Below are 23,678 nucleotides of genomic sequence, written 5' to 3'. Positions count from 1 at the left end.
ACCTAGAGATACACTCAGAAAATATGTATGGAAGTACCTCTCAATTAATTAAAAAATATTATTACCCAGAAGATAGAGACATGACTGTCTACACTGTATGAATTGAACTTATATGAATTAGGACACAGACTCTTCCATTCTTTAGTAACAAAACTGATGCTGTCCTGAAAATGACATTAATGAATGAGACTGGTATATGAAAACCTTCTGCATCTGCTCTAGATGTTGGAATGAGCATGTTAAATGATGCAGCAGACAAGGAGGATGCACTTCTTAGGGAAGCTGAATGTCACTTCTGTGCTTAAGGAGTTCTGCAGTTTGGATGAAGGTCACAGGCTATGTCCAGGTGCACGAAAATGAATGATAAATACACACAGTTCTCTTAGACTGAAAGCAGAGCTAGACAAAGAGTATGAAAATAAGGAATAATTCATCCCCTGGTTTTCTAAAGATGTCAGTCTTCTATTAGAAGACAGTTTGTTAGCTCCTCCGTATATTAAAGCTATAACATAAAAATAGAAGCACCTCAAACTTGTATCTAAGATGCATAGATTAAGTAAGGTCTATGCAGAGCGAGCACCCTAAAAACATCACAAGAGCAAGCAGTGACAATTTCTGGGATAGTAATGACATGAATCAGTATCTAAAAGTTAAGTATAAGTGAAGAAGAGAATTTTTCAACTAATGGATCAGGGAAAATGTGGGAACAAAGGATATGTGATTAAAGATCATAGTGTATTATATTAACAGAGGTGGAGAATATATGACTTTGATTCTGTATTACAACATATTTCAATTGAGTTGTGTGTAGCTTTAGTTTTATACATGCACAATTTTTTAGAACACATTTTTAGAGTATGGCATGCAATAAAGGAAATGCATTGTATTGCATTGATCGCCACATGACTCCCTGGAATATCTTAACATTTCCAGCACAGATTCCCACTTCTGAAGATGAAAACCCAGAGAAGATGAAAACCTGTAACTGCCATTAAGAGAAGGTCTGAAATTTTAATTGCTGTCTGAACACAAAGGAGCTGTGACATGCTGTGGTTTCTTGAAGCACTCCTGCAGTTACAGACACATCTTTAACTACCCCACCCTCTCCCTCTTCCCCATCCACCATTGACTGATGCAGCTGGGAGATTCAGTAACTGTGGAGCAAAATCTTGCTTACTTTCAGCTCTCCTGCCCCAGCAAATGCTCAGCTCTTCTGGGAAGATGGACCTATGCCATAAACACACTGCACCTGGAAGAGAATGAAAACTTTCCTTCAAACACACACACGTGACCAGCTTTCTGGAACTGCCTGATGTTGCCAGTTTTCGTCTGTTTCCCACAAAGAAGGGAAAGAACCTTGTATTCTCCTCCTCATGATATTTCAAGTCTTAATTCCAAAGAACAGAGATGCCAGGACTTGTCAGTGACATGACTAACAATCTTATGAGAACTGGCAAGACAGCCCATTTCTCCTACATCTTACAGAAACCTTGGAATTATTTTGTCTGAAACACTTGGGGGAAGCAAGATGGACTTCATTCTGACAACTTTATTGAATATTCAGTACATCTGACATCCCGATATCAACAACAAAAATATGGTTTAATTATGATAAGCCATACTGGTATCATTTACAATACGTAAGTGTGAAAAAACTGCAATGAATTTTTTCTTGATCCATGTGGAAAAATACACACCTTCCACCCCCCCCAAAAAAGTAAGACAAGGCACAATAAATTCTCGTAATTCTCTTTCTTCTGGCTTTTCAGTTCCATCACAGCTCTCCAAATTAAGATTTATGTGCTATTTTGCATCTGTATCTGTTGTTGTTTTCCCCCCTACAGGGATATAGGTGGATAAGTTTGGACAGGAAACGGTATCCCTCAAGCCAAACTGAAAGGTTTTTTAAAGTTTTTAAAGTTGCTAATAGTTTTGAAAGTTGCTTTTTAAAGTTGCTAATAAAAGTTTGGGTCAGGGCCTAAATATCAATCATCTGCTCATTGTCTTTTTAAACGAGCTCAGGCATTTTCCCAACCACTCCCAGCAGGTCTCTGCCACTATTCTAAACTAAGATTTCAGACATTTCTTTTTTTCCTGTGTTGACCTCAATATTTTTTTTCTCCCCCTCTCTACCTGCCAGATGCATCCATCAGGATTTTGCCAAAGGCTATCTGCTTTTGAAGTTGAGAGGAATTCACTAATCGTGAGTGTCAAATCCACAATAAATGCCATTGCCATATGGTATGTGCTGCTTTTGGGAATTATCTCAAAAGGCCTAGCTGTGAGAAGGCTGGCTGTATGTTAGGAGGGTTTTACTGCTAACTTTCATAACTCATGTCAGGTTTTCAGTTTCGGTATTCATTGGCTTCGGTGAGTGCAACTGTTTCCTGAATTTATGAAAATGTTGTCAAGATCCCTTCATCTTGCTTCCTCCGTCTCTCTCACACAAACACATCCAAACACATCTCTACACAGTGGAATAGCATGCACAGTGGCATGCAAATCTAGCAAAAGAGAAGCTTGTAAATAAATAGCATGTCATTCTGCTTACTCATTAAATTCATCTGGGTGCTAAACTCATGACAAACGTATCATAAGCCCCGATGAAGGGTTTACAGCCTGTCCCATCACACCATCCTGAGTGCAATTCTGCCATGCATAGGAAGACATAAGTTTGAAAAACAGAGCAGAAATAGGTCCCGTAAGGGCAGGGTGCTGACACAGATGAAACGTAACTAACTGGAGAGCGTTTGTTTTAGCTGAAGAAGACAGCATCAGTGTCACATCTCTGTGCCTGTGGAGGTGTAATCTACATTCAAAGCAACAAGAAATCTATCTCCTTTAAAAAATTGTCCATTAATACATAAATGTGTCTGTGTTGAAACTCCTCAGATACCATTCCCAACAAGAACTACACACAAGACTAAGAAATTCCACAGAGAAACACGATTTGGTGATCCAAAGAGGCAAGGAGAAAGAAAACCACATATGTGGAGTTTAACATACCAACGTAGTGATAGAAAAAGAATTACAAAAATAAATGTCAGTCCCCTTGAAACACTTGAGGCAGCGCTCTCAACCTTCTCTGATGCTCTAGGAAGATGTGAATGTCCTCCATGTCTCACATCATCCCCACCAGGCACATGGAAATATCTCCAATGCAGCTCGGAGTGTTTCAAGTATAACTCCCCTCTAATTTATGTAGTCTGTTAACATCCTCTTGGAGCAAACAGAAATAATAGTTTAAAAAGACAGCTATATTTCAGAAACATGTGCCTCTACACGACAAAAAAACCCCAGAATTTAATACCGTACCTCAGCACTGAGACCCCGTGACCCCCAGATCCCCGCTGAGGGCCGAAGACCTCTGCGGGCCTTCAAAGAACCCGCCCAAAAGCGGCCGGCCGCTTGCCGCCGGCGGTGCGGCGGGGCAGGGCGGGCCGAGTCGCATCGGGGGCCGGCGGCTGCTGCTGATTTCTGCCGCTGCACGTACGTGCTTCTCTTCCCCGCTGGCCCCGCTGGGATGCTGTTTTGCAGGGGAGGGTTTGTAGGGTCCTGGGCGAGGGGCGGTGGGGAGGCCGTTTCGACAGTTTGGCGTGCCAGCAGGCCGAGCACAGGGCACGGGCTGCCCATCAGCTCGGTCTGGGAGTGCTCTGGATACTAAAGGAAACGAAATAAAATTTGCCGAGAAAATTTCTTTTCCGGACAAGTTTCTTGTTCCAAGCAAATAGAAGAGCCATTCCTTTAAGAGAAGAGAAAAGAAAAAGGGGGGGAATAAAACCCAAAAACCCAAAACCAAACCAAATCAAACCAAAGCACAAAATCAAAACAAAATGAAAAAAAAAAACCCAAAGCAAAAACAAAAAACCCGAACCAAAACCTGTCGGGATCTGTGACACGTAGATGCTCCCAAGATTGTAGAAAGTCTCTGTCTTTCAGTCCCGCTGCCAAAGAAGGAGTCGTAATTCATCTCTGCTGGTTTTCAAGGTTGTTTATTTCTTCTTATCTAAAATATTTTCTTTCTGACCTGCAGCAGGTCTGTCTTGCAGGACAGTGTGTGGGGCTCTGCCCCTCAGTGGGATGTTACAAACATTATATACCAAAAACTACGTGTGCTATATTTACAATAATGAGCCAATACCTATCACCCATGTTGAACAGTGTGTCCCCAGCCTAAACCCATAGAAAAATGCCAACACCACAGTGAAGTATGGAGGGTATGAAGAAGAAAAAGGACAAGGCACGCCCAGTTTCCTCCATCTTGCCCCCTTTGAACCCCTTATCTAGAATGCTAAAATTCTACTTTTGCACCCGTGCCACACTAATTACTACTTAAATCAAACAGTCAGAGCTTGTAATTCATCCTGAAAGATTGAAAAATCGTTTGCATGGACAGAGAACAGAGACAGTGTCTCTTGGGGCTCTGTACAGGGGGGTTCCTGACCCCCTGCCAGGGTCCCAGACCTTCCAGGGCAGCCAGAGGGCTGCCCTGGATTCCCACATCTCCCCCTCCTTCTTGAACCAAGAACACTTCTTTGACAGCTCTGTCCGTGGTCTGCCGCATGCGCTAAAGCATGCACGGCACAAGCATCAGAAGAATTACAATACCCTGTAAAGATATACAACTGTTTTCAAAATTTCCTTCTACAACTGTGAAAGGTTAAACAAATTGAACACAGCATCCATCTAAGATTTAGTTTCCCTCCAGGTGTGTTTTCTCTCATGATACCTCTTCACATTTATCACTCTGGTGTCCATGTGCCCGCAATAGATGTTCAATTGCTGCTTTGTTCTCATTTCACACTCCTAGCTAACAAATCATCCAATGCAAAAGAAACGGCATGGGCATCTTTACTCTGCCCACAACCTCTTTTGATCCAGTTGTGCCAAGGCTCTTTTTGATGCCACCTGCTGTGAAAGCAGAACCATCCCAGTTTTCTGAGCCTTTTTTCCATGTGTTAACATTATCATTGTCACAATCTGGATCACTTCACTCATTCGATTTTTTCCTTCTTGCTCTTTTATCAAAGTCATGCTGCGTGTTAACAAAAGATTTGCCAATGCTGCATGGACTGTCCCTGATATCTGTAGGGATAGCAAATCAAACTGTCTTCTTACAAATGAAAAAGATCTCTCGTGGCAATTATTTTGAAACCTGGTTGGATGGTTTGTTCGACATCTTAGTGTAGATACACCAAGATGATGCTTCTTTGCAAATTCAGTGGTTTGGAGTGACTTCTATGATTTTATCTTTGTTTTGTGCCACTCCGAAAAGCCGAAATGTTATATAAAAATTCATTTTTGCCACAACTTTCCAGTTCTCAAGGCTCATAAGGAGCTGCAGCAAGAAACCCCATCCAAACACCACCTCCATTCTCCAAATTGCAAAATTGTTGGAGGGATATCTTTTGGAATCAGCCATTTGTTCCCTGGCAAATTCAAACATGTTGAAAAGGGCTTTTCTGGCCTTGAGTGTTTCAGACTGATAGTGTCAACCCTGATGTGTTGCCCCGAGTTTTCCAAACATTTCCCTTGGTTGAAACATGAACAAAACCACCCCATTGCCCAAGGCAATCAGTGAGAAGATGAGGCACAAGTATAACACTTGATCAAACTGCAGGCCTCATTCCCCATGGGAATCTGGAATGCAACACCATCATCTCCCTTTCCTGAAATGGAAAGATGACAACTCAAGTCCCAAAAGAAACCCAAGTCCCAGAGTCCTCTTTCTGCATGTAGAACGAAGAGATGTCCACTGTCTTGACACCTGCTCATGTCTGCGTGCTGACTTCTCTGCTTCTGGAGTCAGGATCTGCTCTCCTCTGAACTCAACAAGATCTCACGCGTACTTTCAACCCCTGTGAAAACACAAACACAATTCTTTCCCAAAGTTATTAATTTGAGTGTTTTTTTCAATTTGATCTGTCCAGTGTCTGGGACTCTCCTCACGTTTCACTCGATGATCAGTGAAGTGCGCTTTACAAAAGAATTATTTCAAAAGATTAAAATACACAAAATCTCCAGCCTCATTCCAGCCTTATTTCAGGCACTTCTTCACCTTTCTCTCCTTCTTTTTTTTTTTTTTTTTTAAACAGGAAGGTTGAAAAATATAAAACATAATATAAAATAAGACAAAATACCTCAATGATAAAATGCATAAAATTTATCAAAACTGACAAAAAATCAAGAAGATTCAAAAGAAAGAGATTCTAAATAACATATATAAAATTGAACAAAGCATAATCATTAGAAACATTGTGCCAGCACTTCAGAGTCTGCAAACAGGTGCAGCATTTGTTTGCAGTGAAAATCCTCGGCATCCTTTCCCTGGCAAGGCTGGCAAGTTTCACCTCAAAGCTGCCTCAGCTGTTCCATCTGTAGGATCGAACTGGTAGGTCAAAATGACCTGCATATTATTCATTTTTTGTGCAGAAACCTCTGGATTTTGCTGGCAAACTCATCTGTCCAAGTTAAAATCAGAGCCTGGCCAGGGCCCAAACTTTAAACTGGAGTGATGTCCCCTAACATATTATCTAAAACCAAGCTTGTACCAACAATACATATATGATACTTAAAACATAACAACCTATCATAACATTGTCACATAAAATAAACACTTGAAGTTCAAGAGGGTAAATCGATCAGATGACACAAGGATTCATTTTCCTTGAAACTTCTTTGAGGGAAAAAGGATGTCAATTGGACAAAATCATAAGATCAGCAGTTGACAAAAGGCTGACAAAATGTTTCAGACATCTCCCTTTGAGATCTTCTGAAAAACATTTGAGAATGATAAAAAATAGAAATGCAATGATTCCACTCACAAGAGATATAAAAACAAACCAGAAGGTCCACCTAGAAAAATGCACAATACAGTTAGAAACCAAAATGAGACTTCAAAATGGCATGCAACCTGGATAAGATTGCATAAAGGACATTAAAACATATGAAAATTTGCTATGAAAGAACAAAGCACAAGGTTTCAGCTAGTAATAAGATAAAATTTCTTAACACTAATATTTATAAAACACTTAAATAGTTAAAAAATAAAAGAAAGGATTTGAAAACAAACACCCTTTGTATCATTATATAAAGAAATAACAGACTATAAAAACTGACTATTAAATGATGAAATCAATCTCAGAAAACCCAAAACAAATTCCTTTAAGACTCTTATATATTGATAAACTTCTAATAAAACACAGAAGACTGAAACAAAACCAAGGCTTCAACAAACTGTGTCTCCTCCTTAAATCAATGTTCATCAATGTCTCATGACTTCCTTTTCAGTTGAAATCCTCCCATCATTAAAGAAAAACAATTAAACTTTGTTAGCTAAATAAATTTGATCTTTGAAAAAACTTAAAATAATTTTTCAATCAAACAGTACTGAAACTCAATATAAAAAATATCTTGGTAAAAAATTCCTAAATTATATTAACTTTATAAAATCCAGATGTATCAAATTAATAATATATAAATTCATTATCAATTAAACTTTTATAAAACTTAGCTTCTTCAGGGCCCAAACCTAAAATAAAACTTCAAGTGATATACTCTAATTAAACAATACTTAAACTCAAACCAAACTATATAAAAATCAAGCCCATCATCAATAAAATATTAAAATACGACCTAACTTAAACCTTAATATAATAAATTACTAAAAATTTATGCTATTTAATCTTCTATTTCAATTTTCATTATGATAAGATGTCCCTTTCTCACAGTGTGTATCCCACACAATGATAACCTGTCCCACAACAAAGAAACAAGTAATTGTGATTCTTTCTTCTGGTCCTCTTCCACAATCTTCATGTGTCATCTGTAAAGTTGTTTCGTTGAAACAGTAATTGAAGTGCTCTGAGAAATCTTCCATCCCGAACTTGGAGGATCCTTTAAAGTTGCTCTTCCCAGATGTTTGCCTGAATGGATGCAGTGTGTTGAGGTGTATCATTCCTGCTGCAGGCCCTCACCATTTCTTCCAACGAGGGTTGACCAGGCAGCGTGTTGATGATTTGTCTGCATTTTGTGTTGGCATTTGCAAATGCAAGACCCCAAATCAGGAGTGGTTTTGCTGTTTCTTCATTCACTTGCCTGTTCACTGCTTGTGTGAGACGCTCAAGGAATGAAGTAAAAGGTTCTGAAGGTCCTCGCCTGATCCCTGTGTAGATGTTTTCAGGTGTTCCTGCTGATGGAGTTTGTAAAATTGCATTGCATGCTGCATTCTTGATGTCAATCAACACATCCCGTGGTAGCTCTTTAATCTGTTGTCCTGTATTATCATTTGGTCCCAGGGGTTCCACAGTGGTTTGAGTGTCATTACTCCGGCCGGCTCTCCGTGGGACCCTCTTCATACTGGTGCCATGAACAGGGACACCTTTGCTTAAATGCGGATTGCTTAAATGCAGAAGACTCTGAAGCATCAGGCAAGCACCTGATTTGGGAGCCAGAGAGCTGGAGGCAGGAGAGGCCTGGTGAAGAAGGAGACCAGAGTCCAGAGCTTAAGCGGCTGATCAAGTCCCTGCTGAGGTTAGACCACGATGGAATTAGACACGGCAATTAAATTACTGACAACTATCCTCTCTAAGAGAGGTGAGGACACCAAAGAAGCAGATGTCATAGCCCTAATAAAATGGGCACATAAAAAAGGAAAGTTTCTGACCCTGCTGTGCTGTTTAGTGAATCTGAGTGGCAAGAGGTAGGAAACTACCTCAGGGGCATTATGATAGAAGGTGGAAAAAATGGAAAAGAAGCCAGAGAGTTAGGAGTTACTTGGAAATCCATCATCAAAACTTTAGAGACTATGAAAGCTGAGAAAAAGGTGGCTGCCACAGCCATTGAGGCTTTGGGAGGCGATGTAAAACCAGTTCCTTCCAAACTGTCACGTCTTGCTAACTTTTTTGGAGTTGGAAATGTCCCCATGAAAGGAATCTCTGCCCCTGTTTGCTCTAATTTGCAACAGTTGCTAAATAATCCATCACAAAAAGAGGAGGCTGCCCCATCAGAGTCTGCTGCAGCTGATCCAGAATTAGAAAAAGTAACCGATCCCCCTTCAGGAGAAGCAATAGATATGGAAGCAGTGCCTGAAGCAGGAGAAATAGAAGAATTTCCTCAGGCGGAGGGTGATTCAAGGCTGAAAAAGGGAGTTTCAGCTTGTGGGCAGAAAGGAAAAAGAAAAGAATGCCGCCCTTCCCTGTATCCTCCTTTGCCTCACACAGCGACAGATGAATCTATGCCGTCGGCTGAGTCCGAGGGAGAGGAAAAAGATACAGTTAGAAGGTCAAAATGCTCTGAATCTAAGAACAAAGTTAAAAAATCAAATTCTAATGACTCCATTCAAGAAGTCTTAAAGAAATTAGCAGAATTATCCATACCGCAGGAACAGTTAGAAAAACAGAGACTGTGCCAGTGCTAAAATCTATTCCTACACCCCTTTCTGTCCCAGTCCCAGTGACACCCCCTGTGGAGCCTACTGCTCCACTGATGCCCAGATGCCTTGCAATACCCCTGCAGGCACCAAGGCCAGAAAAAATCCAATTCAACAACGATGGTCGGGTGTGATTCGAGATGCTGTCATAGAAAGTGAGTGGCAGGCTGCCAGTTCTCTTGCTTGCCCTGTAATAAGCAGTAATAATCAAGCAAATTGGGAACCTCATGATTGGAAAATACTGCAACAAGCAAAACAAACAGTTACTACCCATGGTATTCGATCAGAAGCTGCCCGACAAATTACTCAGTTGATTTTTACAGCAGATGTCCTTGCCCCTGCTGACTGTGCAAGAGTTGCTTCCCTTCTCCTCACTCCGTCTCAGTATTTGTTGTTTGAAAGAGAATGGAAAAGATTAGCAGTTGAAGAAGCAAATAAACATTTAATAGTAGGAGACCCTCTGTATGGTATGCAAGCAGATATGCTAACTGGGCAAGGACCCTATTCTAACACACAAGTTCAGCTACAATATCCTATTCAAATGCACCAAATTGTACAGACTTTAGCCCACCGAGCTCTTTTGTCTGTACCTGATAAGAAGAAAACTGCACCTTATACCACTGTCCGTCAGGGAAGCACAGAGCCCTATGGACAATTCCTAGACCGTTTGTCAGCAGCAATAAAAGAAAATGCAGATTTGCCACCTGAACTCCAGGAACATATGTTCCGCACTCTGGCTTTTGAAGGAGCAAATCCTAGAACAAGAGCAATCCTGGCAACATTACCACAAGGGAGCCCAGTTGACTAAATGCTTATGAGAGCCACTCGGGCAGAACAGAATAATCAGACAGCCGCCTCCACGGCAGCGATGAAAGAAACATTAAAGGAACAAGGTCATGTGTTGCGGTGCGTCTCCTCCCTCCCAAAGGTAACCCTCTCCCCCCGCCCCAACCCCCATGAGCCCTGGCTGTGAGACAGGGGGTCCAGGGGGTCGAGTGATTGGCAGATTTGAAGATACCCCCTGCCCCCTGTGGCTATTGGTAGACCTAAGTGCCCCTTCTCCCCTGGCACCCCTCCCCCTCACCTGGTTGGTGGCTACCTGTCCCTGCCCCTCCCCTTACCCCCGGGTTAAAAGGACAATCCAGCCACGTGGCCGGGCCTTCTGTTGGAGCTGCCACCAGGTCCACAACTCTGTAGCTGAAATAAAGACTCTGGATCAAGCTCTAGCAGAAGTGCCTCCTTTCTTCACCATCGCCTGAAGCCTCTCCACTGAGGAATATCGCTCGCAGCCTCTGAGTAACCCAAGGGTGTCACTGGGGAGGAAACATCCCAGCTGCCGCCATTGGACTCAGCAGCAAGGCAAGCCCGGGCAGGTCTCTGTCGGAATATTGGGAACCCCAATAGTCATGTAATTGCAGCTGCTCTGTCTGGAAGCGGAGGCAAGCAAACTAAAATAAAAGGTCAAAGTAACAAAAAGATTGAAACTGGTACCCGCTTCTGATGTGCTGAATTTGGTCATATGCGGCGAACCTGTTCCAAAACTGTTTGGTGTTGTGTGTGTAACTCTGATGCTCGTGCTACTGCTGCCTGTACTCGCAGACTGTCGGGAAACACGCAGAGCAGCGTGAGGGGTCTCCGTGTGAAGACACAAGTACAGACCCCTTTGACCCAGCACACCCCTTTGACACAGATGAAAAATACAGTTTCCTATACCAGCGCGTCCCAGCCACCCGAGGGAGTCTCGGAGTGGACGTGGCAACCACAGTAGAGGCAACCCTGAGCAACAAAGAGGTAACATTGATTCCAGCTGAAGTAAAAGGCCCTGTGCTCAGTGCTGAGTCTCGAGTAGGAGGACTTTTACGTGGCAGGTCGTCAACAAGTAAAAAGGAGTAATTGTATTACCCGGTGTGACAGATGCAGAGTTCATAGGGCAAGTACAAATCACAGCCTACGGTTTACAACCACCTGTAACAATTCCCAGAGGCAGCAAGATTGCACAAATACTTCCCTATGAAAACGTTCTTACACATTGAGAGTATTATGAAAAACTCAAAAAACAAGGCCAAATTGCTAAAATAAGGGGAAATGAGGTTCAGCTTTGCACAGGATGTGCAGAAAAACATCACCTGCCTCATGGGAATTGTGTAGCTAATGCTCCACCCAAAAGCACTTATAATTTGAACACAACATGACAACTTGCTTTTCATCACCTCCCACGAGCCTTCTGGCTGATGAGACTCTCCAGGATTTGCAGCAGAGACTGATGGCAATACCTGGCCATGGCTTAAGGTTGGCATTGGAGAGACACGTTGTAGTTTAACTTCTGTTTTAGAAAGAACATTCAAATCTGGACTAGAGCTACGAGAACCTAACTTCTTAAACCAAAGCAGGACAAAGCTCTACTCATGGTGCTCACACTGTGTCTGTGTTTCCACTGCAGGGGCATTAATTTCAGCAGTTGGTTCTGGTGGATGTTGGGTAGAAGGTCACAATTCAAGATTCAGCCCGTAGGTTGCTGTTCTCCTTCCCCTTCATCCTCACCAAAACTAGTTCATCCAGGTCTTAGACATGGTCTCCCACTTCAGAGAAAAATTTAGGAAAGAAACTGTCAGGAAAAAATTTTCCTCCTATCCCAACAAACTGGTACTAACACCTGAGGGATATAAAAGCCATGACCACACATTTGTGATAACCAGCACATCTACAAATTCAAGATTGCAAATATTTACTATCTCATTTCAAAATAAGGAGAGCACCCAAACAATGCCAAGGGAAAAGGGAAAGAAAACCCTTCCACAAGCTCCTGAGAGCAATTGGTGTCACAAGGACTAAAATGTTGGGAAAACTTCTGTGTTGATGGGAAAACAACATCAGAGGTCAGAGATGCTCTGTATGCATGTCACTACCTGCAGCACCATTTCACTGCAGCTGACATGTCTACAGAAAGGATTTCCAGCTGCCAATGTTTACTGAGCTGAAAAAGGTCAAAGAAATAGAAGTGACCTTTTCATGTGGGCCTGCTGGGTAAACATGAGGCATTGCTAGGCTTGAAAATGGATTAAAGGGGGCCGAAGGGGAGAAAAGCTCTTCAAAGAGCCTCCATGGATAAAATCCAGCAGTGCTTCCCTGCTCCATCTAGTGAGATCTCAGCAGTCATATGGGCTTCACTTTGTTACATTTTCAGAGTAGGGGCTTTTGGCCAAGTGTCACATCTGACAGCATATAAAGACTGGAAAGCTCTCCTGCTCAGTCACCTAGGAAGGCAGACCCAAATGAGGCTGCAGGTGCACCCTGTGCTTTACTGCTATCACCACTTGAGAGACACCGAAACAATTGCATGAAACCTTGATTTCCCCATGGTCCTTCATTTGGGGAAAAGGCAGCACTTTGTCTCTTTAGGCCAGGGACAGAAGCTGCCTTAGCTTTGCACAGCCAGGATTTCAGCAGTGATCTCCTCTCACACCCCAGCTCTTCAGCAGTAAGAGCTAGCCAGGCCCTCGCTCTCACTTCAATACACAGCACCACCTTATCTCTTCTGTCACTGCTACTAAGACCTCTTTAAAAAGTGTCAATAGAACAGGATTGCAAAGAGCTCTATTTACCAGACACACTGAACATGCATGATCCAACATCAGCATGCTGCTTCAGCAGCATGCACAGGAAACACTGAGCAACTCCAAAAAGCTCAAATTACATGAAGGCAAGCTTAGTCCAACCCTCAGTATTTTCAAAAAAAAAAATCTCAGACCAAGAGCTGAAACCATAGTGAAATTTGTAGAAGTACAACTACTCAACTTGCTCTGGTCATATCAGCACGAAGCTGCTCTTGTGAAGTCATGAATAAAAATGGACAGCAGACAACAATATGAAAGCTTCATAATTCCTTGTTTTTTAATATAGCAAAGTATTGTCTCAAAAAGCATATTTGTCCTAACTGTAGCATTCTTCCATATCAAGTTAAAATTCAACAGTTTGGTGACTTAAAAGCCTGCTGAGGCAAGTGACTATCACCATGTGAAATGGACATGAAAAGAAACAAGCAGGAAAAGAAATACAGCCTGACCAGTAACACATTTAGAACAGTCCTGCCATTTGAAGAGAACATGTCATTTCACAAGACAGAGCAGTATTTCCCTTTGTGTGCATTCTTTTTTTAATTTTACTTTTTTCCTAGAACATTCAAGTGCATCTTTAATGTATTATTCAAACAGAAGCAATGATTAATTAATCAAAATTCTGGTGTATAGGGAGAAGAAAACTGGGCTCTTGTGCAACACCCGGCCAGATGCTCCAACTTAAAGGGAATCATAGGGGAGGATGTGTCAGAAAAAGTGCTTAATTATGCAGTAAATAACGATGGAATTTCAGAGACAGCTTTTAGGGTTTTCGCAGCATCTCTTTTCAGTGCTTCTCTTCACCACATATAAACCATGTGCCCCTTTGCATATCCCATCTACCAGAGACACTGCAAAGAGTCTTGATCCAATCCCACGGAAACCGGCTCACACGGAACCACGAGCAGCTGGATTCAAAACTGACCAATGTCTCTAAATTATGCTGCTTTAAATGACAAGTGTCCCTTGTGAGACGCTCAGTACTTCTTAGGTAAGGAAGATGGTCTGTGTAACAAACCAGGAATCAAATCTGGAGTTAAGAAGGCTCTTCTCTGCTTTTGGCTTTGTTGAGCTGTATAAGCCTGCTCAGTTCTTGGTGCTTCTCTGTCCTTTCCCACACTGCATCTTCTTAAAGCTGAGTATTCAGCCCACAAAAAAAAAAGGAATTTAGAATTGTTTCAAATGCTTTAATTTCATCCTAATATATTATCCTAATCCCATCTAGGACGGGTTTGAGCAGGGCTGTTTCAAGAAGGGAACAAATTTCTTTTCAGGTTTGTCATGGGCAGGAGAGGAATCAAAACCTGCAGTCCCTACAAAGAAAATGCAAACTGAGTATTAAGAGAAAAGTTCCTGACAGCAATAGCAATGATGTGTGAGAACAGGTTCCTGAAATTTTCTATTCTCAGTAGCCCAGACCTTCTGAAGCATAGGCTGGATACATTTCTGTCCCAAATAGTTCAGGTTGAGTTGCTCTGGCCACAGGGAAGAAATCAGCAATATAAGCTCTCATGATGTCTTCCAGCTCTACTTTTCTACAATTCCACATTTTTTTAATATCAGAAATTTAAAAGTTTCAAATCAGCATATCTTTTTCAAAGGACTGAGCTCTTCACTGTTTCCATTCATCAAAATATTTGTATTTGTCCTAATTCAACTACACAGAAGAAATAGGTTCATCTTTTTTGTTTTTTTAGTGTTTTGCACAACATAACATTTTTGCCTCTGGTTAATACACCAAATCAGAAGCTACAGGAAAACATCAGCCCAAATAACTGATTTTTTCCCCTGTCATTTAAAGCACAAAGTAAGGTTTTAAGAGATTAAAAATAATGTAACAAAAACATGGAATGAAACAACTATTCACTACTCATCAGTCCTGGAGCTCAAAGACCACCAATTTTGTTTCCAACCAGTGTTATTTCTCTTGAGAATCACTATCTGAAGTCCATAAGACAGAAAAAAAAAACAAACCAAAACAAAAAAAACCCACCCAAAAAACCATAAAACAACACCAAAAAAATACCCCCCAAAAAAACAAAGCCAAAACCAAAAAAAGACCAGCTAGATGTACATGGACGGTGCACATGCATACAAAATCTCAAGGCAGAAAATGTGTCATTTTGAAGATTGATATTTACTCACAATTCTTTATTGTCCCCTCAACTCCGTATTTCTTTCCCTATCCCACTGCATCCTTCTCCAGGTCACACTTTTCCACTTTCACAATCACATGCATTATCAAACTGCAATGTCATGACATGGTAAGGATGCAGACAGCAATGGCAGCAGACTCAAGAAGAGTTATCCACGAGGAAGAGTCCACCACAGCAATTCTTCCTCAGCCACACAGTCAAACTTTCTGATTTAACTACCTAAACAGGCAATATGGGTTTTGCTTTTCCCAAGAAAACATATACCAGTATGCAGAACACAACCACCAAAAATTTAATGCCAAATTAATTACTCACAAATATGCAATATGAGCAAAGACAAGTGCTTGCTGGATACTTCTCCTAGGTGAGAAGTAACTGGCAGATGCACCTGTCCATCCTGAATTTAAAGAAACCGCTCTGCTTAGGTCCCTTAGAACAATCAGTCTGTAAAAAAGTGAAGCCAATTATTCGTTGTTTGTTCTTTTTCTGAAAGCTGACAATTGCTAGGGGCAAAGCTCCATGATACACAGGTATCTGAACCCACTCTGCTTCAATTAGCCATTATGTCCAAATGGCCTCAGGTGAAACCAAGGGGCCTGAGGAGGCCCCTGGAAGGCAGGTAGCCCTTCTGCACAACTCTTGAGCTAATTAGCCCTTTCAAGAAACAGGAATAAGTAGTGTAATTTGAGTCCCTTGCTACAAAGGGCACATTCCCTGCAGGTCCCTCTGCCTGGTGCTGCAGCAGGCAGACCTTGAAAGCTGGACAGCTGTGCTTCTGCCAGAGCTGGGTCTATAACATATTGATGCTAGCAAATCCTTCTCAAAAAATTCATTTCCATGCTTACTTCTACTCCTTCTCCATTTTGTTGTTAAAGATTAATTTTTTTCAGACCTATGTCCCTGGGGCTGTGGCTAGTTTCATTTTTAGCACTTACATTCACATGGATGATACAAAATGGGTTGTTAATGGGTATACGATGGTGCAAAATGGGTTTGTTACATCATCTTTCTTTTGATCAGTAATAGTTAATACTAGTTATGACAAAAGCTAACCTACAGGTTTCTCTATCACCTGATTTTTTTTCATCTCACTGAATCAGAAATAACTGGGGAGCAGGTGCCAGCAAGACTGGTCCTTTCATTGGTTGGGAACACTAATGTATCTTAATCCAGCTGGCCTAAACGCTTCCCAAAACATTGTGCACCATTAGCATCAGAGTCCAGACAACCCTCAAACTAATAAGGACAGTCCCAAGAAGCAGCTTGAGCTGATTTTCTTTGCCCTAGTCAGTATGTACAGCTCTTTTTACATTTGCTCAACCATTCTATGAGGTGTATGACCAGAAGGTATCTGTCTCGCTCCACTTTGTGAGCAGCTCAGGAAGGAAAAAAAAAAAAAAACAACTCGCCAACATGTTTTTCCTTTTCTAATAGAGCAGTTAAAAAGAATCAGCCATTAGCCATTATAAACCCAAGCCTTGCTTTCCACATTTGCACATCAAATGTGGTGATGAAGATGGTCAGAGTAACAAGAAGACAGAGTGGCAATGCTACAGATGCCCTGAGGAATTCAGTCCATGTTTGGCATCCTTTAAGGGAGATGAAAAAAATGAACTCTTGCTTTTTTCTTCACTGGCAATGGAACAAAGCTATTTAATTTTAGAACAAGAATCATCTCATGTCTTTCTTCTAAGGACAAGCAAAGGAAGGTTGGAAAGCCACAAATCCACAGGCAAAGCCATGGCTGTGTCACTGCTCATCACCAAGGAGTGGGGACAGGTGACAGGTCTGGAGTTGAATCCACCTCCACCATGCCAGATATATCCCCAGTGTGATGGCACCCTCAGGCTTGCTCCCTTGGCCAACATGATCCTAAAACTGCCAGAACAGGCAGCCAGGGGGGAGCTTTGCTCTGGTGCACCCTTGACTTACTGCACACACATCAGTCAGTGAGGAATGACTTTGCACTCGAGTTCAGATTCCTGTTGAAACTCCTGCTTTGGACACAAAGCCATGTAACTGTCTCCAGATGCAAGGGTCACAGCTGTACAGTCATGCTGCCAGATGTCTACCATGGCCAGTTACCAACCACTGATTGATTCTCTTCATTCAAGTGCCAGATCCCTCCTATTACAGCTCCTCTCCCCCTTGATGCCTTGCATCACAGCCAGCAGACTATCCTTCATCCTGAGGATCTAGGGTGCTCTTTGCCAGCTGCATCCAATCTTGCATCTATTCTTCATCTCCATTGCCACTACCAAATTATACTGTGAGATAGCTCTTCATGCAGATGAAGGCTGAATGTTAATTAACAGTGTTAATATCTGCCAATGTGTTTCCTTATCATCTCCACCAAGCTCTTTTACCACGACATAATCAGCCTGTTTTACTTCTATCCTGGCTCTGATCCTCTGTCTGCATCTCTTGTTACCAGCCAGTGCTTCCACATCAGGTAAGTCCAAAATCCCCAATAGAAAAAAACCAACATTCTTTCTCAAAAAGATCATGTTTCTCTCTTTGCATGAAATCTATCCAGCTATTTACATCTAAAAGAGTGAAATGTTCTTTTTCTTCTAGAGTGACTTTTTAGCCAGTCCTGGAGCTTAAAGCACTATTAAAACCTATTATTTGGATTGTACTGCCCCAATGCACAAACCTTACCTTCTCCCACATTTCCCCCTGCCTGCTCTTTCATTTCTCTAGGCCATGTCCCAAAAACTTAGCTTTCTAACACAATCATATTATTCTTCTCCAACAGCAGCTTCCATTTGCTGCCCCATCCCTGTATTTTCCAATCAACATCTCAGCACACAGTTTTCCAGCCTTATCCTCCCCCAGTTTTACTAGGTCTTCCCTCATTCTCTACATTGCCCCACAAAAAGAAAGGCTTCCTACCTGGTTAGAGCACATTTCTACCCCAGTACTGGTTCTTCAGTGGTAGAAAACATTTCAGACCACAGCAGATTTTCTTTCAATTGAGATAGCTCAACATCAGCTTCTCAAAGCTTACCAACAACCAAGGCTCAGCTTCTCTGCTGCAAGAAACTCAGCAGACTACTTAAAGCTTCACAAACTTCTACAAAAGACCCTCAGCTGTCTACACATCCCTCATATCCCTTCCTGGTCATTAATCACTCCTTCCACCTGAGAGGGCAGGAAATTGCAGACAGATGGGTCCCTTTCAAGGGCCTCTTGACACCCTGAGAGCTTCCCTCATCTTCCTTCAAATTGCCTTCTTCTGCTTCTCCCCATAACCTAAAATCAGTGCTCATCTCCTGTGTTTGTGCCCATCTGTATCTTCTTCAACCTTTTTTTTTTTCCTTCCTTTCAAAAGTTAATTGTCTAAATCACAAAAACCTTTACTTGGCTGAATGGAGTGATCGCATAATCAATGGATCTGTAAACCCCGTGTTTCTGCTGCTCCTTATCGCCTGTTCACACCTTTAAAACAGCAGCAAACATCCACCCTACCTCCTCCCTGAGCGGGGCCACTGCAATCCCGTTATCTGACTCCTACATAAAGCACTCCAGAGCATTCCTTGAGACACCTTCTGCCTCCCAGGTCATGGCTGAAACAGTTCTTTAAACCAGGAATCAAACACTTCTCTTTAAAGCATTTCAGTGCTTGATAGAGAAACATCGTACATCGATTGCAATTAACAGGGAGGAGACATCTCCTTGCTCCACACGAAAACGTTGTCAGCCATTAACACCTTCAGGAGGCTCTGCTTGAGTGGAAATAGTGCACCTTGGGATCTCGGCTATCAATCTGCTCAGCCGGGGAAGGGGTCAGAGTGGTGAAGAAACAGCTATGTGGGCCTTCAAAACAGTTTCTCTTGCAAGTCATTCTCCCCTTGAGTTTCTCTTCTAGTTAACAAATGGTGAAGCTGCCACACTTCTGATTTTCCACAGAGCTGTCCTCAGTAAAAGCTGTCATGTCAATGTTTCCACGACATAGCCCTGGGGGCGGCGGGAGCGGGCTCGCCCGCTCCGACCCCGGGCTCGTCCTGCGGGGCAGCGGCGTCTCCCGTTCCCGAGCCTGCGCAGCCTGCTGGGCGTGCGGCGGCAGTGGGAGCCGCCGGAGCCGGGGCGCTGGCCGCTGTTCCGTCGGGCCCCGGCCCAGCAGGCGGGCAGCCCGCCCCGCTCCGCCCGGCGGGGGCGGTGCCCGCTGCGCGGCTCCGCGGCACGGCTCCGCCGCTCCTCGGGCCGTGCCGGGCTCCCTCGTGTCGGCCCGCGGTGCCGCGGCTCTGCACACCGCGTCTCTCTCTGCGCCCCATCCCTGCCCCGCGCCGGGGGCGGGGGGCGCCGCGCCGGGTCTGCGTTCCGCGCCGGCGCCTGTGTCCGCCGCGGTGCCCTCTGCCAGCGCTGCGGCGGGCGGCACCGCCGAGCTGCCGGCTGCTTCGGCCCCGCTCCCCCGCCTGCCGCGGGGGCTGAGGCTGCGGCGGGGCGCGGGGCTGTTTACCTTGAGCGCGGCTGCTGACGCGGCCGGCGGGAGGCCGGTGGGTTCCCGTGGCCGCGGACCCTCCCCGTCGGCTCTGTGGACCCTCCCCGCCTGCCAGGTGACCGTGCGTCCGAGGCACCGCGGGCGGTTTTGGCAGGAGGTCCTGGATAAGGCTGAGGAGATGTGCGACTCTGCCTCCTCGCAGCGCCTGCAGGATCGCGGAGGAGGCTCCTCTGGCTCTGCTGATGCTGCGGGGAGCGTGGTGTCAAGTGATGCTGCACTGCCTCGCAGTCAGGTGGCTGCTGCTGTCCCTGTGGAGCCCACGGGACGGGACACGGCAGGTGATGCGACCTTGCCAGGGGGTCCCCAGGCTTTCCCTGTGCTATGGGGCGTTACTCACAGCACCCATCAGCCTTTATCGTTTAAGATAGTGAAAGAAATCCGTGACACCGTTGCCCAGCATGGTGTCGGGTCTGCTGAAGTTATGCAGACGATCGGAATGCTCCTTGCTGAGATGCTGACACCTTCCAACATCCGTTCTGTGGAACATGCTCTTTTTGACTCTGTGCAGTTTGAGGTTTTTGAGGCCAAATGGGCTCGTTTGGCGGCCAGCGCAGTGCAAAGGAATGCTATGCTCGGGCCGCAGGATCCCCTCGTGAGGATGACCTCATGCAACAAGCTCTGTGATGTCACAGCCCAATCTGTGACCTCACACAACCCACGCTGTGCTGTCACACAGCCCCTCTCTGACATCACAGCTGCTCTGTGCCTCCATGACACAGCCACAGAGGTGCTGCTGTCACAGATTGGGCTATGGCATCACAGAGTTTGTTGTGTGAGGTCATCAAGCAGCTAAGGCGTGATAGAGGGGACTGTGTGACATCACAGAGCAGGCTGTGACATCATGGCATGGCTGTATGACATCATAGAGCGGGCAGTGAGGTCAAAGTGTGTGCTGTGACATCACAGAGTGGCAGTATGACATCACAGGGACGGTTTTGTGACATCAGAGAGTGGACTGTGACATCATAGAGTCGGGTATGAGGCCATAGAGCAGATTCTGCCCAAGAGCTTACAGAGCTCAAACTTAACAGGACTTAACTTATACCTTAACCTTAACTTCCACCTTCAACTTCACAATTTAGCAAAAGAACAGCACTTTACAGTATTTAACTGAACTTATAACCTATGACTTTGCAATTTAACTGAGAAATAACATTTAACAATATTCAACTTGGCTTATATTTTAAACCTAACAACTTAGCAAAGAACAACTCTTAGCACAAATTAACTTAGCTTAGACCTTGTGATTTAACCCTACTGACAGGCCTGACTGGCTCAGCTATCCAAGGCACTCAGAGCCCTCAGAGAGCAGCATTTCTGCCACATTTCCTGAGCACAGGCACTCCTGTGTGCACACAGACACAGAGTCAGTGCAAGGCACCTGTGAGAAATTCCCCTGAGGGCCGGGAAATGCTCCCTGCCGATGCTTTGGCATCTCCCCAGCGGGGGAAGGGTTGAGCCTGGAGGAGTGGGGGGATCGGCCCAGGCTCCCTCGTTGTTGGGGATCCCCGAGTGCAGCAAACGGGAGAGTTCCCGGCTCGGAGAGGCCCCACTCCGAGAGAGTCGCTGGCCCAGGAGAGCTCCAAGGGGCTCCTTTTGGAGCGCTGTCTGTAGGGCCCCAAGAGAGGGGCTTCAGTGCCAGCAATGTTTCATCCTGGCCGCACTTGGCATCCACAGCTTTCTTTGGCAGGGTGAGAACAGGGCTGTTGTGCCACCGAGGGAACAAAAACACTTCCCGGGGCTGCTCCTAAAGCCACCAGGAGCTGGTTGGGCAGCAGCAGTGCCTGGAGCAGACAGTGTTTGTGATGAGCTCCAAGGAGCTGAGCCCAGGGGCTGTTGGCCAAGGCCGAGGCCCAGCGAGCATTTCTCAGCTGGCAGGGCGGCCAGAGAAGGTGGAGGTGGGGGAATAATTCACGCCCTCAGTGTGCTCCCAGTCGCTCCCAGTATTTCCATGTCCGTGCCCCAAGTGCTGCTCCCAGCCCTGATCCCTGGGGATGGGAATGTCCCGCTCCCTTGCCGGGCCAGGGTCACACCTGAGCCAGGTGTGCAGGGCAGGCCCTTGCCCTGACCCCCAGCACTGTCCCAGCTGCAAGATCTGCTTCCCACCGGCCTCTTCCTCCTGCAGCCCCGAGCCCAGCTTGGTGCTGAACAAAGGGGCTGGGCTGGGGCCATCCCCCGGCGGGGGCTGCACACCCCCCTGCCCCCTCCCCAAATTCCCTCTGGGGGAGCAGGAGCTGGGGCTGGAGCCCTGTGGGGAGGGACAAGGGGGTGACAATGGGATGGGGGGTGTCACACACGCTCTGGGGGGACACGCACGGCCCCGGGGACCCCCCCATATCTTCTGCAGAGCCAGAACGATGAACCCCACCATGGAGCCACTGAGCTCTGGCAGTATCTTGGGGGATGGGGTCTGGTGGCAGCTTTGGGAGTCTGGGGGAGTCACAACCACCCAAAAACGCCCTCCCAGCCCCACAGCCACTCCCAGACTCCTCAAACCACCCCACAGCTCCCAGCCAGGATCCCCCCCCAACTACTCCCTGCAAAATAAATGACCCCAAGAACCACCAAAACCCGTTTCCATCTCCCCCAGGACCCACCCAAATTCTCTGCAAGCCACACAGCCCTTTCAGGGACCCAAATCTCCCTCATAGACCCTGCCAAGCCCCCTCCCAGCACCACAAATGCCCACAGGATTGACAGAAGCCCTTCCCAGTCCCCCCAGGAGCCCCTAAACTCCCACCTCCCATGGCACTGACCAGGAGAGCTTGGTGGACAGGAACATTTACAGCCAGGATCAGCTCGGGCAGTTCAGCAGTGATTTGGGCACTTTGGGGGAACATCCCGGATAGGGAGAGCCAGGCCAGGGACTGGGACAGACAATTAGAATTCTTGGAGAACAGGCGGGCTCAGGTGGACACCTTTTGCCGGCACACCTATGAGATTGTGGACATGTCCCCTGCCTTTGGTAGCTTCAGAACACCCAAATCCTCCCAAATATTCTATTGAACCAACCCCAAATTCACCCCCAAATCCAGGTAAATGGTGCAGCTTTAGGTCTCTTTGCTCAATTTTTTATTTTCACCCCAGTTTTGGTTGTTTAGACAGGGTGAAGAAAGAAATTATTGAAATGGAAAAGACCTCCAAGATCATGCAGCACTGCTTGATGCCACCAGAAGAAATAACTGGACAGAGCGGGTGAGATTTCTTTGGGGTGTAAAGTCAAGAAATCACTTTCTGTCAGTGAATTTCCAGTTTAGATCAGAGTCCTGATGGATGTTCCTGCCCCTGTGTTCATCCAGGTGCCTATGGGGAACCAGGAGGACGTGGAGACCACCTTCCGGGTGTCTTCTCAGCAGGGATCACTGGGAATGTGGGTCACCAGGGCTCTGACCAAAGTGGGTCCTCCCATGGGGGATGGAGTTGGAGCAGGGCACGAAGCTCTTCCCACAGCTGAGGCATTTGCAGGGCTTCCCTTACCGGTGCCTCCGTTGGTGTTGGGTCAAGGTAGAGCTCCTGGAGAAGCTCTTCCCACACTGGGGACACTCGTAGGGCCTCTCCCCAGTGTGGATGCGCCGGTGGGTGACGAGGTGGATCTTTTGTTTGAAGCCCTTCCCACAGTTGGGGCAGCGGAAAGGCCTCTCCTGCGTGTGAATCCGCTGATGTACAAGGAGACTGGAACTGGTCTGAAACCTCTTCTGACACTGGGGACACTCGTAGAGCCTCTCCCCAGTGTGCATGCCTTGGTGGGTGACGAGGTGGGAGCTGCAGCTGAAGCCCTTCCCACACTCCCCACACTCGTAGGGCCATTCCCCGGTGTGGATCATCTGGTGCTGGATCAGGTGGGAGCTCTGCCTGAAGCTCTTCCCACACTCCAAGCACTTGTAGGGCTTCTCCCCATGGTGAACCTGCTCATGGCCCACCAGCTCCGAGCTCTGGCTGAAGCTCTGTCCACCTTCCTGGCACAGGATGCCAGG

At 45.4% G+C, this 23,678-nt stretch overlaps 1 protein-coding gene across 1 annotated transcript in view; it reads right to left on the bottom strand.

The window, feature by feature from the left end:
- The window catches only part of LOC137467272 (inositol 1,4,5-trisphosphate receptor-interacting protein-like 1), a 28,309-nt gene extending 4,868 nt beyond the window's left edge, over positions 1–23,441 (bottom strand). The window contains exon 1 of the mRNA XM_068178770.1: positions 23,321–23,441. Within this exon, the coding sequence (XP_068034871.1) occupies positions 23,321–23,441 (121 nt within the window). The remainder of the gene's footprint in view (positions 1–23,320) is intronic.
- Positions 23,442–23,678: the final 237 nt, after the last annotated feature.

This window comes from Anomalospiza imberbis, unplaced genomic scaffold (genome assembly GCF_031753505.1).
Source record: "Anomalospiza imberbis isolate Cuckoo-Finch-1a 21T00152 unplaced genomic scaffold, ASM3175350v1 scaffold_56, whole genome shotgun sequence".
NCBI lineage: Eukaryota > Metazoa > Chordata > Aves > Passeriformes > Viduidae > Anomalospiza > Anomalospiza imberbis.
This window is presented reverse-complemented; position numbering and strand designations above follow the sequence as displayed.